At 49.8% G+C, this 19,652-nt stretch overlaps 1 protein-coding gene across 1 annotated transcript in view; it reads left to right on the top strand.

Annotated features, from left to right (window-relative positions):
* Window positions 1-19,652, top strand: part of TBC1D22A (TBC1 domain family member 22A) — a 246,708-nt gene that overhangs the window by 106,525 nt on the left and 120,531 nt on the right. The window contains exon 8 of the mRNA XM_078150521.1: window positions 1,553-1,615. Within this exon, the coding sequence (XP_078006647.1) occupies window positions 1,553-1,615 (63 nt within the window). The remainder of the gene's footprint in view (window positions 1-1,552; window positions 1,616-19,652) is intronic.

Below are 19,652 nucleotides of genomic sequence, written 5' to 3'. Positions count from 1 at the left end.
TGGAAAGTTCTCTGGATTGGCACTCAGGGGAGCTGGCTTTCCTTCCCTGCTTCACTACTTGTCAGCTGTGTGACCCTGTGGAAGTGCCTTTACCTTTCTGGTATTCCACTTCCTCTTCTCCAAAATGAGCTGGTTCAGCTGGTTTACCTCTAAGTCTCCTTGCAGCAGTATTTCATAGCAGCCAACTGAGATACTGAGTTCAGAGAAAACACCACCATTGCCCTTAGGATATTTTTAATTTCACTGGGCCCTGTGACACTTGGGTAGTCAGTGACACTGATAAAAAAAAATGAGGGCAGCTAGATGGTGCAGTGGACAGAGCACTGGCCCTGAAGTCAGGAAGACCTGAGTTCAAATCTGGCCTCAGACCAAACACTTGACACTTACTAGCTGTGTGACCCTGGGCAAGTCACTTAACTTCAGTTGTCTAAACAAACAAAAAAAATGTTGTTTAGTTGTGTCCAACCCTCTGTGACCCTGTTTGCTGTTTTCTTGGCAAAGATACTGAAGTGGTTTGCCTCTTCCTTCTCCAGCCTATTTTACACATGAGGAAATTGAGGCAAACAGGGTGAAGTGACTTGCCTGGGGTCGCATGGCTAGTAAGTGTCTGAGGCTAGATTTGAACTCAGGAAAGACTCCCAGCCTGGCACGCTGTTCACTGTGCCACCTGCCTGCCCTGATAAAAAACAGCATGTGGCAGGAATACCAAGGCCTTGGGTTTCTGTTGTACTCTAGGTTTTATAAAGCAGTTGCGTTATACAGCCTCTACAAGACAGTTATCCATAATACTGGCCCCAGTTTACAGATGAGGAGAGTAAGGCTTACACAGCTAGTTAGTGTCTCTAGGATTCTTTGCAGAATATCACCTGGCCCCATGTGTAAGTGCAGTAGAGGCCATACAACAGTGTGATTAGAGAAAGATACAAAGACAGTGAATCGTAGGATTGTCCTTGGGGGCCCTAGACTTAGTGCCTGCACATAGCCCATAAAAAGTTAGCCAGATCAAAGAGGCACTGTGCAGAGAGGCTATGTAGCCCCGGGCAGGTCACTCGGCCTCTCTGCCATCTAGGAGCTGTAGAACAAGGGCTGATCTGCGTGCGGGCAGCCGGAGCTTAGCACCCAGTGAGCTTTGGGTTCTTCTCACCAGTCTCAGCTATTACCACCAGATGGTAGCCAGGGCTTTCTGCAGGCGTGCGGTCATGAAGGTGCTTGGGCAAGAGGGCCCTTTCCTGGTGAGGGCCCTTTGGGGAAAGTTGTGATTTCCTGTGGTCTTCCCTTGCCGTGGGACAGCCTGCTTTGGGGATGCATTCTCCCCCATACCTTAAAGGGATGAATAGACACCCGGCTGAGTAGGGGGTGAGCCTTATTTAGAGCTGAATAGTTGCTGTGTTCCTTTCCCGTATGGTTGACCTGGTTGGGAGTTGGGGGCTGAGGTGACGGAGCAGCAGCTGTTTGCATGAACTTCTCTCGATGGGAATTACAGGCAGACGTTGCCTTTGGGAGGCTCCGGGACAGTGCTTTGTGGACTAACTGTGTTGTCTTACACCACCAGATTCACATCGACATCCCTCGCATGAGTCCAGAGACGCTGATCCTCCAGCCCAAAGTGACCGAGGTAAGAGCCCTTTGGCGAGACTTGTTGGTGATGGCCGCAGGAAATCTCCCTGCTTTTCCTTTACTGGAATGAACCAACAGTGATGATGATAACGATAAATCATAATGGCACACATTACTGTGGCATCTGCTGTGTGCAGGCACCGGGCTAAGCGCTTCACACTCATCTCACTTGATTCTCACAACAATCCTGTGAGGTAGATGCTGTTATTATTCCCATTTTACAGGTGCGGAAGCGGAGGCAGATAGAGGTTAGCAGGAAGTGTCTGTCTGAGGTCAGATTTGAACTCGGGCCTTTCTGACCCAGGCCCAGTGCTCTGGGCATTCTGGCACCCCCTAGAAGTCTCTGATAAATGAGGGACATCGATTGGAGTGTGGATGATTCCTTATCAGAATTCAGCCAGATTCCACAGCATTAGACTTTTTAAAAAACAACTTCTGTTGAACTGTAATCCTTTGGACATCACACTGTATTTCATAATGGTTGTTGTTCATCATGGAGGTGTAGGGAAGGGCCTAAGTATAGGGGCTTATGGCTTAGTGAGGGCTGTTCGACACCCGCCTACCTGGATAAAAGCCGATTAGGATGAGATAAAAGTGGAAGAGGAGGAGAAAGTGCTTGGAGATCTCCAGGTTTGGAATGAGTTTGAGCAGGGGAGCTTGACTGAAGTTCTGTGGCAGGCGTGGCATGTTAGTGGACCATGATCAATGGGTAGTGTGACTGTCCATGGAGATGGCGGCCTTGGGGAAGGTATTGAGGCAAGAGACTGGGAGGTGGGATTGAGCTATTCTGAGTAGTCCACTTCAGGAGGGGCAGAGACTCGGGACAGTTGTGTGAGATGAGGCTGGCAGCCCCATTGTGGATGTTCTTTCAGCACAGTTTGAGGAATTAGGACATTTTCCTGTTCCTGATGGCTGTTGAAGTGTTTTAGGAGCACAGTGACACCCCAAGAACACAGCAATTGCAAAGATTAGTCTGACAGTGTTTGTGGGGTGAATTAGAATAAACTACCAGCAGCTGTCACGTCTCAACTCTGTTAATCTTTGAGTGAATGGAAAGGTACTTTATGCTGTCCCTCCTTTGTGCCAAGCACTGTGCTGGAGGTTCTAGGGAAACAGAGAACAAAGTAAGACGGTCCCTGCTCTCCTGGAGCTGGCATTCTCACGGAGGAGACCACACATACTGTGAGTGGTGACCAGGGAAGGAAATTCTGGTCTGGGGGGTCGCAGCAGAACTGGATGGAGAGAAGCCACGGCCCACTCTCTCCAGAAGTGGAAGTTCTGTGGATTTGACCGTTGTCCTTGGAGCAGAGGCTGAAGTGGGTGGGGCCAGGACCTGCTAATTCGACAGTAACCGTTGGGAACACTGGGAAGCAGTTTGACAGAAAGGAGGGCTAGACCAACATCTTGTAACATGCACCAAGGGAAGGTCAGTATGAGGATGTTATTTAAACATAAAGGGTTATGTCATAAGCTCATAGAATAAATTACCTGTCAGATCTGTAGGTAAGGAAAGCATTTGTGACCAAACAAGAAATAGAGGGGATCAGAGGAAGTAAAATGGATAATTTAGATTATGTCAAATTAGAAAGTTTTTACACAAACAAGACTGATACAACTAAAATTAGATGAAAAGCAGGAAACTGGCAAACAATGTTTATAGCAAGGTTCTCTGATAATTTTATAGCAAGGTTCTCTCCTGTTTCTCAAATATATGGGGAACTGAGCCAAATTTCTAAAAGTAAGAGCCATTCCTCAATTGATAAATGGTCAAAGGACATGAACAAGGAGTTTTCAGAAGAAGACATCAAAGCTATCAATAGTCATATGAAAAATACACTAAATCACTATGAATTAGGGAAATATAAATTGAAAAAACTCTGGGGTACCACCTGCTATCTATTAGATTGGCTAACATGACAGAAAAGAAAATTGACATGCTGGAGTGGGTGTGGAAAAATAGGGACGCTAATGTCTTGTTGGTGGAGTTGTGAACTGGTCCAGCAGTTTTGGAGAACAGTTTGGACCTGCGCCCAGAAGGCTGTAAAACTGTGTGTTCCCTTTGACCCAGCAATCCTACTCCTAGATCTGTATTCCAAAGAGATCAAAGAAAAGGGAAAAGGACTTCTATGCATAAAAATATTTGTAGCAGCTCTTTTAGTGGTGGCAAAGAATTGGAAGTGGAGGGGATACCCATCAGTCAGGGAATGGCTGAGCACATTATTGGTATAAGAATGTAATGGAATACTACATGCTATAAGAAATGATGAGCAGGCGGACTTCAGAAAAACCTGGAAAGACTTACATGGATGGATGCAGAGTGAAGCGAGCAGAACCAGGAGAACACTGTACCCAGCAACAGCAACATTGTGACAGTGTTCAGCTAAGATTTAGCTACTCTAATCAAGACAATGCAAGGGACCCATGATGAAAAGTGCTCTCCACCTCCAGAGAGAGAACTGATGAACTCTGAGGGGAGATTGAAGCAGACTTTTTACTTTATTTTCTTGCAAGGTGACTAGTAATGGGTGTCATGCTGCTTGCCTTCTCAGTGGGTGGGGAGGGGCTAGAGGGAAGGAGAGATTTTGGAACTCAGAATAAAAAGAGAATGAAAACACGAAGCAAACAGACAATTGAGAAGGAGGTGAAAGTGGGGTAGGGCGTGCTTGGGGAGAGGGTGGGTGCTGGGGTCTGGTGCAGGAGGCTGGATGCCTGTCTCTGTTTATCAGAACATCCGTGGCACAGCCCACGGTGCGTGGTGGTGGCGCTCAGTGAGCTCAGGACATATACAAGGAGGGAAGGTCTTTGCTGTTCCTTATCATTATTGTGACGTGCAGTGGCTTGTGGCTCCATCTATGAATATGCTGCTTCTGTCATGTGATGCCTTTGTAAGCAGTCCATTTGAGTGACAGAACGTTCTTCCTGCGGCGCTGGGCAGAGCAGAGCTGTTGTGCCGAGGGTGCTGGGGCCCTGTGCCTCCTGTTGGCTGGATGCAGGCCTAGGGCCTGGGCCCCTTCCTCCTCCCGAAGGAGTGTCTGAGGAGACGCATGTCTGTGATGACAGGTGGAGCCAGCAACCAGGAAAGTCCAGAGAGGCTGGGGAAGCAGGAACCTGGGTGCCATTTTCTCCTCACAGCAGTGGAACAGCAGGAGTGCTCAGCTTTCTGGGACTGTGAGACTGGCTGAGCTTCGATGGCCCCTCTAGCCAGCAGGGCTTGGTGATATTGAGCCCATCTGTCACTCACGAGCATCCACCCCAGGTCTTGTTCTTCCAGCAGCTTCGGTGACGTTCTTTCTGAGCACTTCCATTCTTAGGGTCAGATGCTGGCCTGTTTGCAAGGTCTCTGCTTCCTCTTCTCCCAGTTTTTCTCCTGTCTCTTGAATAATCCATCATTCATTCTAACTAATTCCTCTTGGGGCTGCATATCTTCTCTAGGTCACAGAATTACTGCAGAAATAATGTCATCAGCACCGATTGGCATCTCGGAAAGATGTGTGATTCATGCAAGCTGGCCAAGGGTGATGAGTGAATTATTTGAGTGAAAACCTTTTTATGAGGAAAATTAAATAATGAGAGAGAGAGAGAGAATGCTTCTTTCCTAGAGTTATTGTGATGCCAGCCCTTTGACTGAAATCCTGCAGGTCATTGTTCTTGGGTGGGGCTTGGAATTTGGATTACGGAGAAGGATTTCGTGAACCAGTTGGGAATTTGGGTGATGGGTTTTTATTTCTTACGTAGAATCCTCATTTCTCCCATCTGTATCTCCTTCGGTGTGGATGACCCCGTGCTGTTGGTGGCCCTGTTTTTATTATTGACCTTTCTTTATGAGGTCATGGGCGCAGAGAGGAAAGTGGCTCACCAGGGGTCCGCCTCTCATTTCTACATCAGTGTATCAGCCTATGCTTCTCTTGTATTAGGAATGCACCTGAAGGGAAAAATGTGTGAGAAAACTGGGGGACCTGTGAGTGTATTTTGTTTTCCTCTTTTTGACTTGACACATCCTTTGTGATGCCTTGCTGAATGAGTACACTGAATTTTTGGGACTCCTATGGGCTGAGCTTGGCGTGTAGATCCTCACTTGGATCCATGGGGCCCAGCTCCTCTGCCCCCTTCTCAGAGGAATGGCTGCCACTGAGGAAGCTAGATGGCCCCCCAGTGCTGGAGAGGAAGGCATTTAGTCTGGGACTTCTGGGAGGGCTGCCTTTGTGGCCCCACCCTACCTCTCACAGCATCTCCTTCTTTACCCCAGTTTGAGCTCCACTCTCCCACCCCTTTGTGGTTCCCCTCGGCCTTGGTGATGGTATGCAGCTTCCTGCTCCTGATGGGGCATCTTCTATGCCTGCCATGTTTTCTTAACTCCCCAGTCTCCTCCTGTTAGATCTTGTCTCTCTGAAGAAGAATTAGGCCAACTCTCTTAGACCTGAACCTTTGGAGTTGGCCAAGCACCTTCCACACATGGTGCCAGGGTCCCTGGGGTCTGTTTACAGATGAAGAACAAGAGGGGCACTGAGGAAAGGGGTCCACATGAGGCCCTGAAGCTGGTCAGTGATGACTTCTCCCTGGCCACTGTGGCTTTGGGCTGGCCGTAGGAAGGCATTTCCACAGACAGTTGTTCCCAGACCTGATGTGACTATTTCATTGTTCTCAAATGAATCATTTTTATATTTAGTGAATATCAGCCTTAGGAGACACTGGCACTACCCTGGGTAGGACATGAGCTTGCATTTTACTAGGGCATTGGTGTTTTGGGCCATTTGAAATTGTTCCATGGACAGAGATGTAGTTAATTCAACAAACATAGATTAGGCAGGGGATGCAGAGGCCAGAAAACAAGAGCTTCCTCTTCCCATTATCCCTATTATCAGAGCAGGCCAGAGCTCTTCTCTGCCACTGGGCCTAGAGGTTCTAGCCACCAGGCCTCCCCATCTTTTCTTCTTTTTTTTTGAATCAGATTTTCTTCTTTTTTTCCAATTAATAAAATTTCCTTTTTCTCTCTCCCTCAACTTCTCCATCATTTAAAAAAAAGAAAAAAACCCGAGAACAAGTATACGTAATACAGAAAAACAAGTTTCCATGTTGGCCCTGCAGCACAAGTGTGCCTCCTCCTTTAGATGCAGTCCTTCCTGTCGGTCAGGAGGTCAGCGGCCTCCTTCACCTCTGGTTTTCTGGACTCCTGGGTGATCGACCATTGCACTGATCCGTTCTGAATCGGTTCTGCATCGGTTCTGAATCGGTTATCCAGTGTCCTTCTCGTAGGTACTGTTCTCCTGGTTCCGCTCACTTTCCTCTGCATCAGGCCATCCGAGTCTTCCCAGGTTTCTCCGAAACCCTCCACTTCACCATTTCTTACATCAGCCCAGTATTCCATCACAGTCCCGTACCGTGTGTCGTTCAGCCATTGCTGATTTGATGGGCATCCCCTTGATGTCCAGTCCTTTGTGGAACGAGCTGCTGGAAATACGTTTGTCCGTGTGGATGGACCCTTTCCATCTTAAGGTCTTTGATCTCTGGGGAGCAGCCCTGGCAGCCCCGTGGTTTCTTCTGCCTCTCATTTTTGGGGAGGGTGGTGGGGAAGAAGGAGGCCTGCTTTTCGAAAACGATTCAGTTAATTGTAGTGGATTGTTCTGGACACACTGATGTGCTTTTTTTTTGTAATAAAATGTTATTTTCTCAAGATTTAAAATCTAAAAGTAATAAAACCTATTTGTGCTTTGCCAGCCTATCTGGGTACCTACTGCTCAGTGATTTGAGGACAGAATGAGGATTGGAAATTAACATAATTTTAATGAGGTGAATGAATTGTTGGTACATTTGATTCCCCAACAAATGAAATGGTTGAAGTGTAAATTACAGACTGAATGGGAAATCATTGCTTGTTATATGAGAGCAGGGCCCATTAGTTAGGATGGAGCCATGGAACAGGCCCTGAGTGTTTTCTCCTTATTTAAGTAGGTTTCCAGGCCTGGTGGTCGCCTTCCAGTCTGACTCCAGAATCCTGGCAGTTCAGCTGTGTGGATCACCTTCGTCAGGTCTGATCTGGCCCTGGGCGGGGAGGTTCCTTGGTCTAGGTGGCCCCCAAATTGAGCTGTCAATCATTTCCCCCGAACCCCACACGTCTTCTGGCCGTTGAGCAGTAGAGACGCTGTGCATCCTCCCAGCAGAACTGTCACTTTTGTTGTCTAAAATGAGATAACGTTTGGAAAGCACTCTGTAACCCTGAAAGTGCTGTATAAATGATAGCTGTCGTTATGGTCTTCTTATAGAAATTCTGTTGCGCAGCGCTTTGTGTGAGGGTGCGCAGTATTGCTAATGCAGGGGAGAATTGTGCCTGAAGTCAGACTTTACCTTTTTTTGACTGATTGTGAAAACCGCTCTATCCCCGTCTTGATCTGCTTCCTTTCTGAGCCTGCCCAAGTCTCCAGTCTGCTTGTGCCAGCGTTCCCCTGTGTAGGCTGTGACTGACCTCAGAGAAGGTGGAGCACTCTGGCCAGACTGGGCAGGGTGTGGCCCAGAGCCTTTGGATGGGCAGGCAGGCCATTGGCTGCAAAGGTGGAGAGAGCTGTGACTCATCTTCTTGTGTAGACTTGGGGAGTTGGGTTACTTCCATTTTTCATAGACTTCCAAAGTCCTGGTTTTTTCTTCCCTTCTTTCTTCGCTGACCTTCCAGCACTTAGGTAGAGCGTCTTTTTGATTCATAAGCTGGTGACCAGCTTTGTGATGATGCCCCATATGGGTGGAGTGGGATGAGTACTTGTCTTGAAGTGAGATGTGTTGGATTCAAATCCTGCCTCTCATGCCACCTGTGTGACCTTATACAGGCACCTGTCCTCTTTGGGCCCTCGGGCTGAGCCGGATGGTTTCTGAGGTCCCTGTCTGCCTTAGACCCAGGATCCATGGCTGTCCCTATCAGACTGGCCCTTGAGACCAGGCCCAAGTGCAGGCCTGTACTGAACCTCACCAGGCTCCCCCAGAAACGCTCTTGAGAGGGTCACCTCCCTGACTTCGGGAGACTTGGCCTTGCCTGGCCACCCTACAAGATTCTTCTCAAGGAATGTAAAGTGTGTATGGTTGTTAATGAATTGACTTCTGCCAGCTCAGGCAGGGAAATCACGAATGTCAACAGAACTTTAATAGCTGACGATACCCAGGAAGGATTCATTGTTGAACACTCTCAGCGTAGTCTGTGTGTTGGTTAAACACATCCTGATATTTTGAGCATTCTCCCTTTATTCTCGTTTGGCAGATAACATCACCGCTTAAACAGACAGCACATTCATTTAAATGTGAGTTAATGTACTGTGACTGAGATCTTTCCCCTCTAGTTCTGTTATTGAGGAAAGTGATCTTGCTTACACTTTCTAATTGCTAAAATTCCATGGGGATGTCTTGGTGACTTTGCCTGTCACTTGTGCCTTGTGCTGTCAGTGGGTGAAGAGTTCAAAATGAGGGTGACAGCTTATGTTGACATTCACACGACGAGGCCCCAATGTCCTTGACACGCCTCATCTCACTTTGCCCTCACCTCAGTCCTGGGAGGGATGGAGGACAGATCGGAGAGAGCAGCTCCATTCTTCAGAAGAACGAAGTGAGTTTGAGAGACAGAAAGGGAGCTGTCCAAGGTCCCACCTTAGAAGTGGAGGCATCTGGGGAGTGAGCCCCAAGTTCTTTGAGGGAGGCCTAGATGCTCCCCCACTGAAACTTCTGAGGCTTCCTCTGCACGTCCTGAAATCCCAGGACACAGTAATCGCCTGGTCATACCGACTACAAGTGAAGGTGCTCAACTTACTCAGAAGCTGTGATATCAGCTGTGTGCCAGTTGTTGTGAAGCAATGGGGAAATGGGGTGACCAGCCCCTGGCCTCCTGGGGCTTGGGTTTCACTGGGAGATGCAGCCTAAACACTTCTGTTATATCTGAGATGAGAAGACAGGTGATGGGAGGAGGGCGCCACCCAAGGCCCAGGAAAGGCCTCCTGCAGCAGGGGTGGGGGGCGAAGATGCCTGCCTGAGGGGCAGCAAGAAGGTCCGTCCAGGTGGACCGCAGCCTGTGGGGAGGGGGCCAGGTTGGGAAGGGCCTCCCTGTTACAGAAATTTGTTTGGTCCTGAGGTAGGGGCTGGTGGAGCACAGGGAGTGGGGAGGTGACAGAGAGGCTGCAGGCAGGGAGACTGGTCAGAAAGGTGTCACAGCCTCCGGGGCCCTGACCTGTGGGGCTGGCCTTGTAATTGGAGAGACCATGGAGAAGGAGGCGACTTGCATTGGCTATTGAGGCTGACCCTGAGGTTGCAGACCTGGTGGTGCTTCTGGCTACTGGTAAGATGGAACTTGGGGAGAAGGGAAGTTTGGGGTGGTTAATCAGTCCCGTCTTGGACATGTGGAGCTCCACGTGCAGAGTGCAGGGTTAGAGTTGGTGATGTGAGACCAGCCCTAGGGGTGCAGAGGTGAGCTGGAGTGATGAGTGCGGGGGGACGGAGCCAAGATGGCGGAGTGAAAGCAGTGACTTGCTTGAGCTCTCCTCCAAACCCCTCCAAATACTCATAAAAAATGGCTCTAAACAAATTCTGAAGCAGCAGAACCCACAAAAAGACAGAGTGAAACAAATTTCCAGCCCAAGACAAGTGGATGATTGATCAAAAAGGTATATTGTGCGGGGCTGGGAGTGCAGCGCAGTGCGGCGTGGGCGCACGGGCCGCAGCGTGGGCGCGCAAGCCGCAGCAAACGTGGATTAGGCCTCAGAAGACTGAATCTCAGGCAGCTGCGGAGGTTTCCAGACTCCTTAATCCACCAATGCCAAAGACAACTTAGAAGGTCAGTGGGAAAAGTCTGTTTCTGTCAGTGCTGAGGAAGGAAGGCAGGGTTTCAGTTCCATTCCCCAAGAGCGTGGCACTGGGGGGGCAGCTGCTTCCTGAGCTTCCGGCCCACAGACTGAGGGGGAATCCAGTGGCTGATCAGAGAGGGATTGCAGAGATCTCTTTGCCAGTGCTGAGGCAGGAATCTCTTGCTTTGCCCGTGTTTGGATCTGGGTCACAGTTCTGGGCGGCAGTGCTGGGGTGAGGAGGAGTGCTGGCGTGGTGGAGCTTGTAGTGGCTGTAGAGAGGAGCCCCTCCTCACAGTTACAGGACAGAAAGGAATACTTGGGGTCACAGGCCAGGAAAGGAGTAAACACCTCACCCCTTATCATACCACCTTGGAAGAACTGAAAATTTACAGGTCCCTACAGGTATCTCTGAAAACAGCTGTACAAACCCCCGAAGCTTGGGACAGTACATTCTCCACGTTGGAAGCAGATTCGTACCTTAACAAAGAGTTTAAAACTCAAGTAATTGGCCGGGATCATGAGCAAGCAACGCAAAAAGAGTCAGACTATATTATCTTACTTTGGTGAAAAAGAAGACCAAAATATACAACCAGAAGAAGACAACAAAGTCAAAGCCCCTACATCCAAAGCCTCCAAGAAAAATATGAATTGGTCCCAGGCCATGGAAGAGCTCAAAAACGGTTTTGAGAAGCAAGTAAGGGAAGTAGAGGAAAAACTGAGAGTGATGCTAAAGGAGACCCAAAAAAATACTGAAGAAAATAACACCTTAAAAAATAGCCTAACCCAAATGGCAAAAGAGGTCCAAAAAGCCAATGAGGAGAAGAATGCCCTAAAAAGCAAAATTGGCCAGATGGAAAAGGAAGTCCAAAAGCTTACTGGAGTGATGAGTGCGGAGAAGCTGATGAGATCTGTGTGTGAGCCCTGAGCAGAGAGAAGGGAGAGGGCCACGCCTGCTGTGTATGCGCGAGATCAGTCAGTGTAGGACGCTGAGAAGGAGTGGTCCAGTGGGCAAAGGAAAACCAAGAGAGGACGCCCTGGTGCCCTGTTACTGGCTGAGGCCTTCAGTGAATGGTCGGGCCCCCTCCAGTTTCTTTCCAGCCATCACCCAGATCTCTACCCTTTGTTCACTGGGACCTCCTCTTCCTCCCAAATGCTACTTTCAAGTTTCTGGGTTTGAAAGGCCACCTCCCCTCTTTGTCTGCTGAATGCCTGCTCATCTTTAAGCCAAATCAGCAAGCACTGATTAAGTATTTCCTGTGTGCCAGGCACGTGCTAAGCACTGGGGAGGTGTCCCCTGCTCGAAGGAGCTGACCATCTGATGGGGGAAGCCCCCACATAGAAGGGATGTGGAAAGCTCAGTGGGCTGGCTGCGGCTGCTGGAGGGAGGAGCAGAGTGGGGAGTTAGAGGTGGAGCCCACCAAGAGTCAGGGCCGGCTGGCTTGGGCCCTTCCCCACATAGGTCTAGGAGAAGCAAAGGGAGGGAGGCCACCAGCAATGGGAGGAAGAGGAGGTCCAGAGCAGCCTTCCTGTGGGAGGTGCCACTGAGCCGAGCCTGGAGGGAGCCAAGCTATTCCAGGGGGAAGGGCCTGGCCTACAGCCTGGGCACACCTAGCCAGGCTTTCTACCACGAATTCTTGTTGGGCTTGGCTGAGATCCAGATTTTGTCTTGACTTGCCCATGACTTGCTTGGCCCAGTCAAGCAATGGATTGCCAGTCTTATATGGCGGCTCACACTGGTGGAAAACTCTTTACCATCCAGTTCAAGGGTCACTCTTCCAGGAAGCCTTACTTGATTACTACCGGGTGGTCATGGCATTGCTTTCCCTCCAGCCTCATACAACACTTGGCACACACTTTTCTAATTCACTTTTCATGCAATGTTATGCATTCCTTGTAATACCTTCTTTCTCCACCAAGCTTATGGGACCAGGGACTGTGCTCTGCAGGTACCACGTAGGTGTTATTAAAAGTTTTGGATTAGAATTGCTCAACTCACCATTTTCTCATGGAAGGCCCAGAGAATAAGAAAGGGGTTCTCTCAGACTGCCCACCTAGCAAGGAAAGGGGAGCCCAAGCTTTCTGCCTTTCCCAATTCTGCGTTCTGTTTCCAAGCTGCATTAGGCTGAAAAGCCAGAATTGAGGTTCTGACCCAGGCAGCAAGGCCCTGTCCGTATGGTCTGACGTTCAGGGGAAGGCCACAGGATGCCTGGTGCCCCCTGGGCAGCACCTGATGAACTCCGGGGGAGGACACTGAGCCTGAGACCCCAGGGTACCCTTTGTCTTCGGTCGGGCCCCATCCGTGAGGGTCTGACATCCAGAGAAGAACCTCAGGATGCCCAATGCTGTGGACAGGGCACTGTTTGTCTTCGGTCACACCGGGAGGCTTTAATGAGCTTCTCGTGGGCTGCCTTTGGGTTTGACCCAGAGGGTACATATGACATATGTGATGTCTGCCCAGGCAGTGGGTCCTGTGTTTGAGGAGCCAAGACCGTTATCTGTGAAGTTGTGAGAAAGTGGCCTAAATCAAAGGCCTGCTCCTCTGTGTAGGCTGAGCCCAGATACCTATGGAGCATGGAGAAGCCTTCTGATAGGGAGGGTCCTGAGCAGGACGCCCTCCTTGAAGGTCTTCAGGCAGAGACTGGGATACTTGTTGGGCATTTTAAGGCTGAGATTCCTTTGGTGAATGGATTGAACTGGGTGGCCAGAGAGGTCCCGAGTGCCTCTCACGTGGTGTGGTGAATGATTTGGGTAAGGCTCTGAGAGGTGTGATTTATGTTGGGTTTTGAAGGATGGACAGAGAGAGAGAGGTATTTGAGGGGAGATAGTGCTGAGCCTTTAGGATAAATGGGACGAAGGCACAGCCACTTTTATGATGGACAGAATTAATGGCAGTAAGGTTTCCAGGGCCATCAGTAAGACCTCGCTGCTGCGGCTGCTGTTTTCAGGGTTCCTTCTCCTACCCCCGTTTTGCGTGCTTTTTTCCATCCCATCTCATCTCGTTCCTTTCTGATTTGTTGTGACTTGACAGGAGAGTGCAGAGGCACTGAATTCTGAAAGAACAGTTTATTATTTTGATTTCTTGTTTTCCTCATCTTGTCGGTCAGGTCACGGATGACAGTGGCTTATTCTGGTTGCTGGTCTCCGGCAGTCTCTATGTCCCTGGAAGCCAGCGGTTGCCTCTGCCAGGTTTTTCCCTCTCCCTGTGGGGTTCTCTGCCCTGCAGTGATCCTGGGCCCTGCACTGCCTCCCCACAACTCCCCTCTCAGGAGGTGACCCATGGCCAATGTGGTGTTACCACATCCGGGTGCCTTGGTGACTCGGATGCTGGCAGAGGGGAGAAAGGAACGTGGCAGTGTGGGAAAGGTAGACCTCCCCCAGCTTATTTGGCCAGATGCCTGTTTTATGACATCTTTGAAGTCAACAATTGGAACTATGTCGTTACAGATTTTCCAGTCACCAGGAAACTTGATTTGTGTTGTCACTGGAGGCCCTGATGACAGTGTAATGGCTGGAGTCCTGGCCAGCTTGGCTTTCTGGAGGCCCCACCCTATGAGTAATGAGGCTCTAAGCTGAAGAGCTGATGACGGCCTTCTCCTGCCCAGTCCCTAGCTTTGTGCCCTACTCCAGGAGGTTGGCTTTGTTGGTGGGGTGACTCTTCTCCTCTTAATGGGGCTCCTCATTGATTTCCAAGGGAAGTCTGGAAAGAGCCAGTTAGACTCTTGGCCCCAGAGAGGCCCCAGGACTTTGTCTGATTCCCCAGCAGCAGGGGGACAGCTGCATTGACCCACACCAGGCCAGGCCAGGAATGTGCTCCTGAGGAGGCAGCCCCATTGGTCATGACGGGTGGCCTGGTCTCCTTCCTACCTGCATCAGATCTCTAGAGAGTCTCATTGGACAAAGGACACGATTCAGAAAGATCTCAGCAGGCTGCACCGTTGGGCCAAGTGGAAGGAGGTGAAATGTAATGAAGCAACATTCCAAAGTTTTATGCTTGACTTACAGTTGACAAATTGACTTCAGCAGTAGAAGGTTGTGGAGTTGTTCTTTTCTGAAAAGGATCTGAGGGTCTTGGTGTATGCTGAGGCAGCCCCCAGAAGGGAATGTGGGCTGAGAGAGGGATCAGCAGGTGCCAGGCCCGTTCCCTGTGCAGGAATCAGATCCAGGCCTTGGTACCATGTTTTAGGAAGGATAGTGAAGGCAGCTAGTGGAGGAGGCAGGGAAGGGACTCGGACAGTTCATGCCAAATGACTTGAGCAGTTGGAGCAGCTGGGAGTGTTTGTTTCCCCCAAGATGAGAAGACTGGGAATGATCCATCGGGAGAGCTGTCTTCAGGGATCTGAAGGACGGTCAGCTGTTAGAGGCTTTGACCCCAGAGGGCAGAGACTGGAGCACTGAGGGGAAACTGCAAAGGGACAAAACTAGCCTGAAATAGAAGGGAAGTCCCCCTGATGTCTGGAGTGGAATGGGCTGCCATGCCAGGGGCTGAGCTCTCCATCCCTGGAGTTACTGAAGTGGGGCTTATGTGACCACTTCTCTAGGGTGTCCTAGGGGGGCCTCCAGTACCACGGGGGTGGGGGGGTGGGAGGGTTGGAGGGGGGTGGTGTCAGGCTCCACCCCTCTGGAGAAAAGCCTGGGGCCTTTGTTTCTTTTGTTTTATTTTTTCCTCGTTGCTCCTAATCTATTCTTTTGATGACCTAAGTGAAGGAATGGGAAATTAATTTCTTTGAAAAATTCTTCTGGGGTAGTTTTTTGAACCTTATCTGCCTAATTGTGATGGTGATAACTATTTAAAGGATGCCTCCTGTAGTGAGGTACTGGCCTGGGGGGTGTGCAGGAGCTGGGCTATCTGAGGATCAATGCTTTCCACAAACTAGCCTCCAGGCAATGCTTAAGGCCCCACACTTCAATAAGCAGTAAATTTAAACACTACAGTGGGTTTAATTCCTATCCAATTAAAGCATTCTGTTGCCATGCTTTGAAATTGCTTGGTTAGAAAGGAGAATGGAGCTGCTTGTGATTCCCTCTGCTGACCCACCTGGGATGGCCTCGAGCTTAGAGGGACCTGGGTTGGAACCCGAGGCAAGTCCTTAAACTCTCTGTGCCCCAGAGAATTCTCTGAGACTGGTAGTTTTGGTTGCATTGCAGATCTGCAGGAGTGGAGGGAGTTTCCATACCAGGAACTCTCCACACTGATCAGACTTCCTTCTAGACCAGAAATATGTGGGATGGCGGTGGCTTTGGGCCTGCCTTCATGGAGTTTCTATGTCCAAGGGGAGGGATGAAATGCAGGCACTCCACTGCTAATCAAAGAAAATCAGATTCGTGCATCTGACTTGCCTTCAGAGGGCTGACATTCTCCTGGGGGGAGGGAGGGCAAAGCACCGAAGGGAGCTGGTGAGAAATGAAGAGACAGGTGGTCTGGGTGCCTTCCTCTGTGGCCGTTCTGGGCAGCTGGGCACCCTCCCTCTGTGGCTGTTCTGGGCAGCCGGACACCCTCCTTCTGTGGCTGTTCTGGGCAGCTGGGCAGCCGGTCACCCTCCTCAGGGGCTGTTCTGGGTGGCTGGGCGCCCTCCTTCGTGGCCGTTCTGTGCAGCCGGGCATCCTTCTTAGGGGCTGTTCTGTGCAGCCAGTCACCCTCCTCCATGGCTTTTCTGTGCAGCTGGGCACCCTCCCTCACTGAAAGTTCTGGGGAGCCGGGTACCTTAGTGGCCGTTCTGTGTAGATGGGCACCCTCCTCCGTGGCTGTTCTGGGCAGCCGGACACCCTCCTCCGTGGCCATTTTGTGCAGCTGGGCACCCTCCCTCACTGACTGTTCGGGGCAGCTGGGTGCCTTAGTGGCTGTTCTGGAGATCCAGGAGTACGTTCTAGATGTGGAGCTGGGCTGAGATGATCTCTCAGTTGCTGGGGCGTGAGTCCTCTGGGGAGGAGTTCAGCTTGCAGCCTGCTGAGATAGGGTCTTTTCATTGCCCGGCAGCAGGTCAGGATCCCCTCATCCGTTCCCGTGATCCAGTGAGCAAAGGAAGACTGGCTCACAGGCATGGTTGTAGTCAGTCTGTTTTTACTGAACCTGGCATAAGGATACATCTGAGTCCTGGCAGCGGTGGCAGCAGCACACGCCTGAGTGCTGGGGTGGGGGTGCGGGCTTGACCTGGCAGAGCGGAGGATTATACCTATCTTAGTTAGGTGACGCTGGGTGCTGCTACAAGCCTTGTTCCCTCGGCTCTAAGGTGGGGGTGGGTGGCACTTCAAGTCCTTACCCCCCATCATGGTGCAGGGATCTCTTTGTAAACTGTGAAATGCTGTCTGTACTGGGTGGTGGTGTGGTAGTAGATTAAGGCTGTGTGAGGGAAAGGCCCTGAGGTAGCTGAGGATGTCATGAGATTTAGAGGGGAAGGCCCAGGCCACTCTGAGGCCCAGAGAGGAGAAGGCCTGTGGCCAAGGTCACACGGGGTAAGTGGCTGAGCCGGCTTTGCCCTCTCATGGACAGTTCCATCTGTCATTCTTGTTCCCCACTGGAAATTGTCTGACTCTTGCTTATCCTGTGGTCGTTGAGCAGGTGATATTTCTCCTGTTATGGAACATCCTTTTTTATCCCGTTTCTGCTCAGAGACTCCCCCCCCCCCTCCAGGTATCATTTTTATTGGATTCTAGATAAGGCTTATCTTTCTGTAACCTTTTAAAAGGCGCTCTTCTGCTTGCTGGCTGTCAATAATGAGGCGGCTGATTTTTTTGCAAACATTGAGCTTTGTTTTGTTGAGCTCACGGGCATGAGCATGAGATGACCAGAGATGACAAAGGACATCTACTTCAGAGTACACTTTCCCCTGGCCAGACAAAGTGAACCTGGTGTAAGGATACGGCTGAGCACCGCGTGTCCCCATGCAGGGTGGAGGGAGCCCAAGGAGCCAAGGAGCCTCAGGGAAAACTGAGGGTTGCTCTGTGGACTGAGGCCTTCCTAAGTCATGGTGACCAGGGGCTGATGATGGCTGCTGCAAGGTTGGGGCGGTGGGCGTCACTGTCTGCCTCTTCTTTGACCTCAGTAGGGTTGAAAAGCTTTGGTCATGGATCTGGCAGCCTAGGACCAAGTCGGGGACTTTCGTCACCAGCCGGTTGACCACGCAGGCTAGAAAGGATCTGAGACATCATCTAATCCACCTGCCTCCTTTTCTGGATGAGGAAACTGAGGCTCAGGCAGGTGACATAGTGGTACTTGGTGCCTGGTTGTCTGATTTCAAGGCTGATTCCCAAAGCAGGGTCAATGAAGAGAGTATTTGCACCAAGAAAAGCATGAAGCTGAAAGATCAAAAGAGCTCTTTGGATTGGTTGAATTTTTGGCTAGCACTAGTTTTTATAATTCAAGTTGACATTATTGTATTTGTCACTGTTCGTATGACAAATGCTTATTAAGCACCTTCAATATACAGAGCTTTAGGTGCTGGGGGACACAGGGACCCAATAGGGTAGAGGCCCTGCCCTCCAAGTGCTTACAGTCGGCGCTTATGGGAGAAAACCCTTGTACCAACTGGCATTTGAAAAGTGTCAGAAACAAAAGAGAGTGTGGAAGGCAGAGAACAGTTCCACCCCCAGAGAGGGCCAGGAGAGCGTGGCAGAGCAGATGCCACCAGGCTGGACCTCCAAAGAAGGGGAGAGTTTCTGGAGGAACAGAGAGGGGGAGAGCAGCCTCATCGTAGGGGTGATGAGAGCCAGTCCACACAAGTGAAATAGGTGGGTGGTGTTTGTCTTTGGCTGGTGCTCATGGCACGTGGAGGGGATTGGTGGGAAATGAGGGTCGGAAGACCCCGAGGGGACAGGAAGCACAGTGACGTCTCTGATACTGAACAAGCTGGAGATTTGACTTAAATCGGGGTTCATCCACTCCTTGGTCATTTTCCAGAGGAAATCAGTCATAAGATTTAGGCCTGGGAGGACCCCAGGAGGTGTTCTAGTCTAACCGTCCTACTTTCCATTTTACAGCAGAGGAATCTGAAAGCCAGTCAGTCACTGAGCATTTATTGAGCAACTGCTGTGTGCCTGGGCCTAGGCTGAGTGCTGGAGTTACAAAGAAAAAGCAAAAATAGTGCCTTGGAGGGCTTTAACTCTAATGGAAGAGACAGTGTCTCTTTAGTTACATGATGTAGGCTCTTGCCCAAGGTCACGAGGTTAAAGTGGGGATTAAAATCCAGATCCTGTGGCCCCCAGCCCGCTGCTTGCTTGAGTTCTCTGTGGGTAACTGAGCTGTCATCCTCATCCTCATCCTCATCCTCATCCTCATCCTCATCCTCATCCTCTTGGTCTCCTGTTAGTTGCAAGACTTAGCAGTCATTGAGAGGGAACCGGAAAGCCTTTGGGGATTACCCCTCCCCTACCTGCCACCAGGCTTGTTTATTTGTGTTTTTTATTCCTGGGCCACCTTCCTATAGGATGCTGTGCACAGACAGGCTGAAGATCTTGTTTTCTTTCTCCCTAGACTCTTGTTTTCATCTTGTTTTTGTTTTTTCAGGGAAACAGTAATTTTGGTTTAATTGGTTGAAAGCCAATCTGAAAAAACAAAAATTTGGAATTATTAAATATATTTTTTTTAAATTCAAATCTTATTTTTTAAATTAACAAGCATTTATTTTCTCTCCCTCCCACCCTTTCCCCACCAGAAAAAAATAAAAAGAAAGGAAAACAAAGCCTTTGTAACAAATCTCCATGAATAAGTTAAACAAACTCGCGTGTTGCACACGTCCCCACATGTGTCTCATTCTGCATCTTGCGTCCAATGCCTAGCATTGGGAGGTGATGGCTGGCCTTTGTCTTGATCAGAATTATTGAATTTGTTAAAAAAATGTAACTTTGTTACTTTAAAATACTTCTGTAACTGGGCTTGGTCTGTCTGGCAGCCAGCAATTTCTTGGACCTGCTTTAATGAATAGGGAAGAATTTGTTGTTGTTTTTTAGTCCTTTTTCAGGCACGTCTGACCCTTTGTGACCCTACTTGGGTTTTTTCTGGCAAAGGTACTGCAGTGGTTGGCCACTTTCTTCTCCAGCCCATTTTACATATGAGCAGACTAAGGCAAGCAGGGTGAAGTGACTTGCCCAGAATCACATAGCTAGTGAGTGTCTGAGGCCAGATTTGAACTTGGGAAGGTCAGTCTTCTTGCCTTCAGACTCGGTGCTCTCTGCACTGTGCACCTAGCTGCTCCTATAGATAAGAAGAGTGTGTAATTAACATTTCACTAT

This window comes from Phascolarctos cinereus, unplaced genomic scaffold, assembly GCF_003287225.1.
Source record: "Phascolarctos cinereus isolate Bilbo 61053 unplaced genomic scaffold, phaCin_HiC Scaffold_1;HRSCAF=81, whole genome shotgun sequence".
Taxonomy (NCBI): domain Eukaryota; kingdom Metazoa; phylum Chordata; class Mammalia; order Diprotodontia; family Phascolarctidae; genus Phascolarctos; species Phascolarctos cinereus.
The sequence above is the reverse complement of the archived record's forward strand: the minus strand, read 5'-3'. Positions and strand labels throughout refer to the sequence as shown.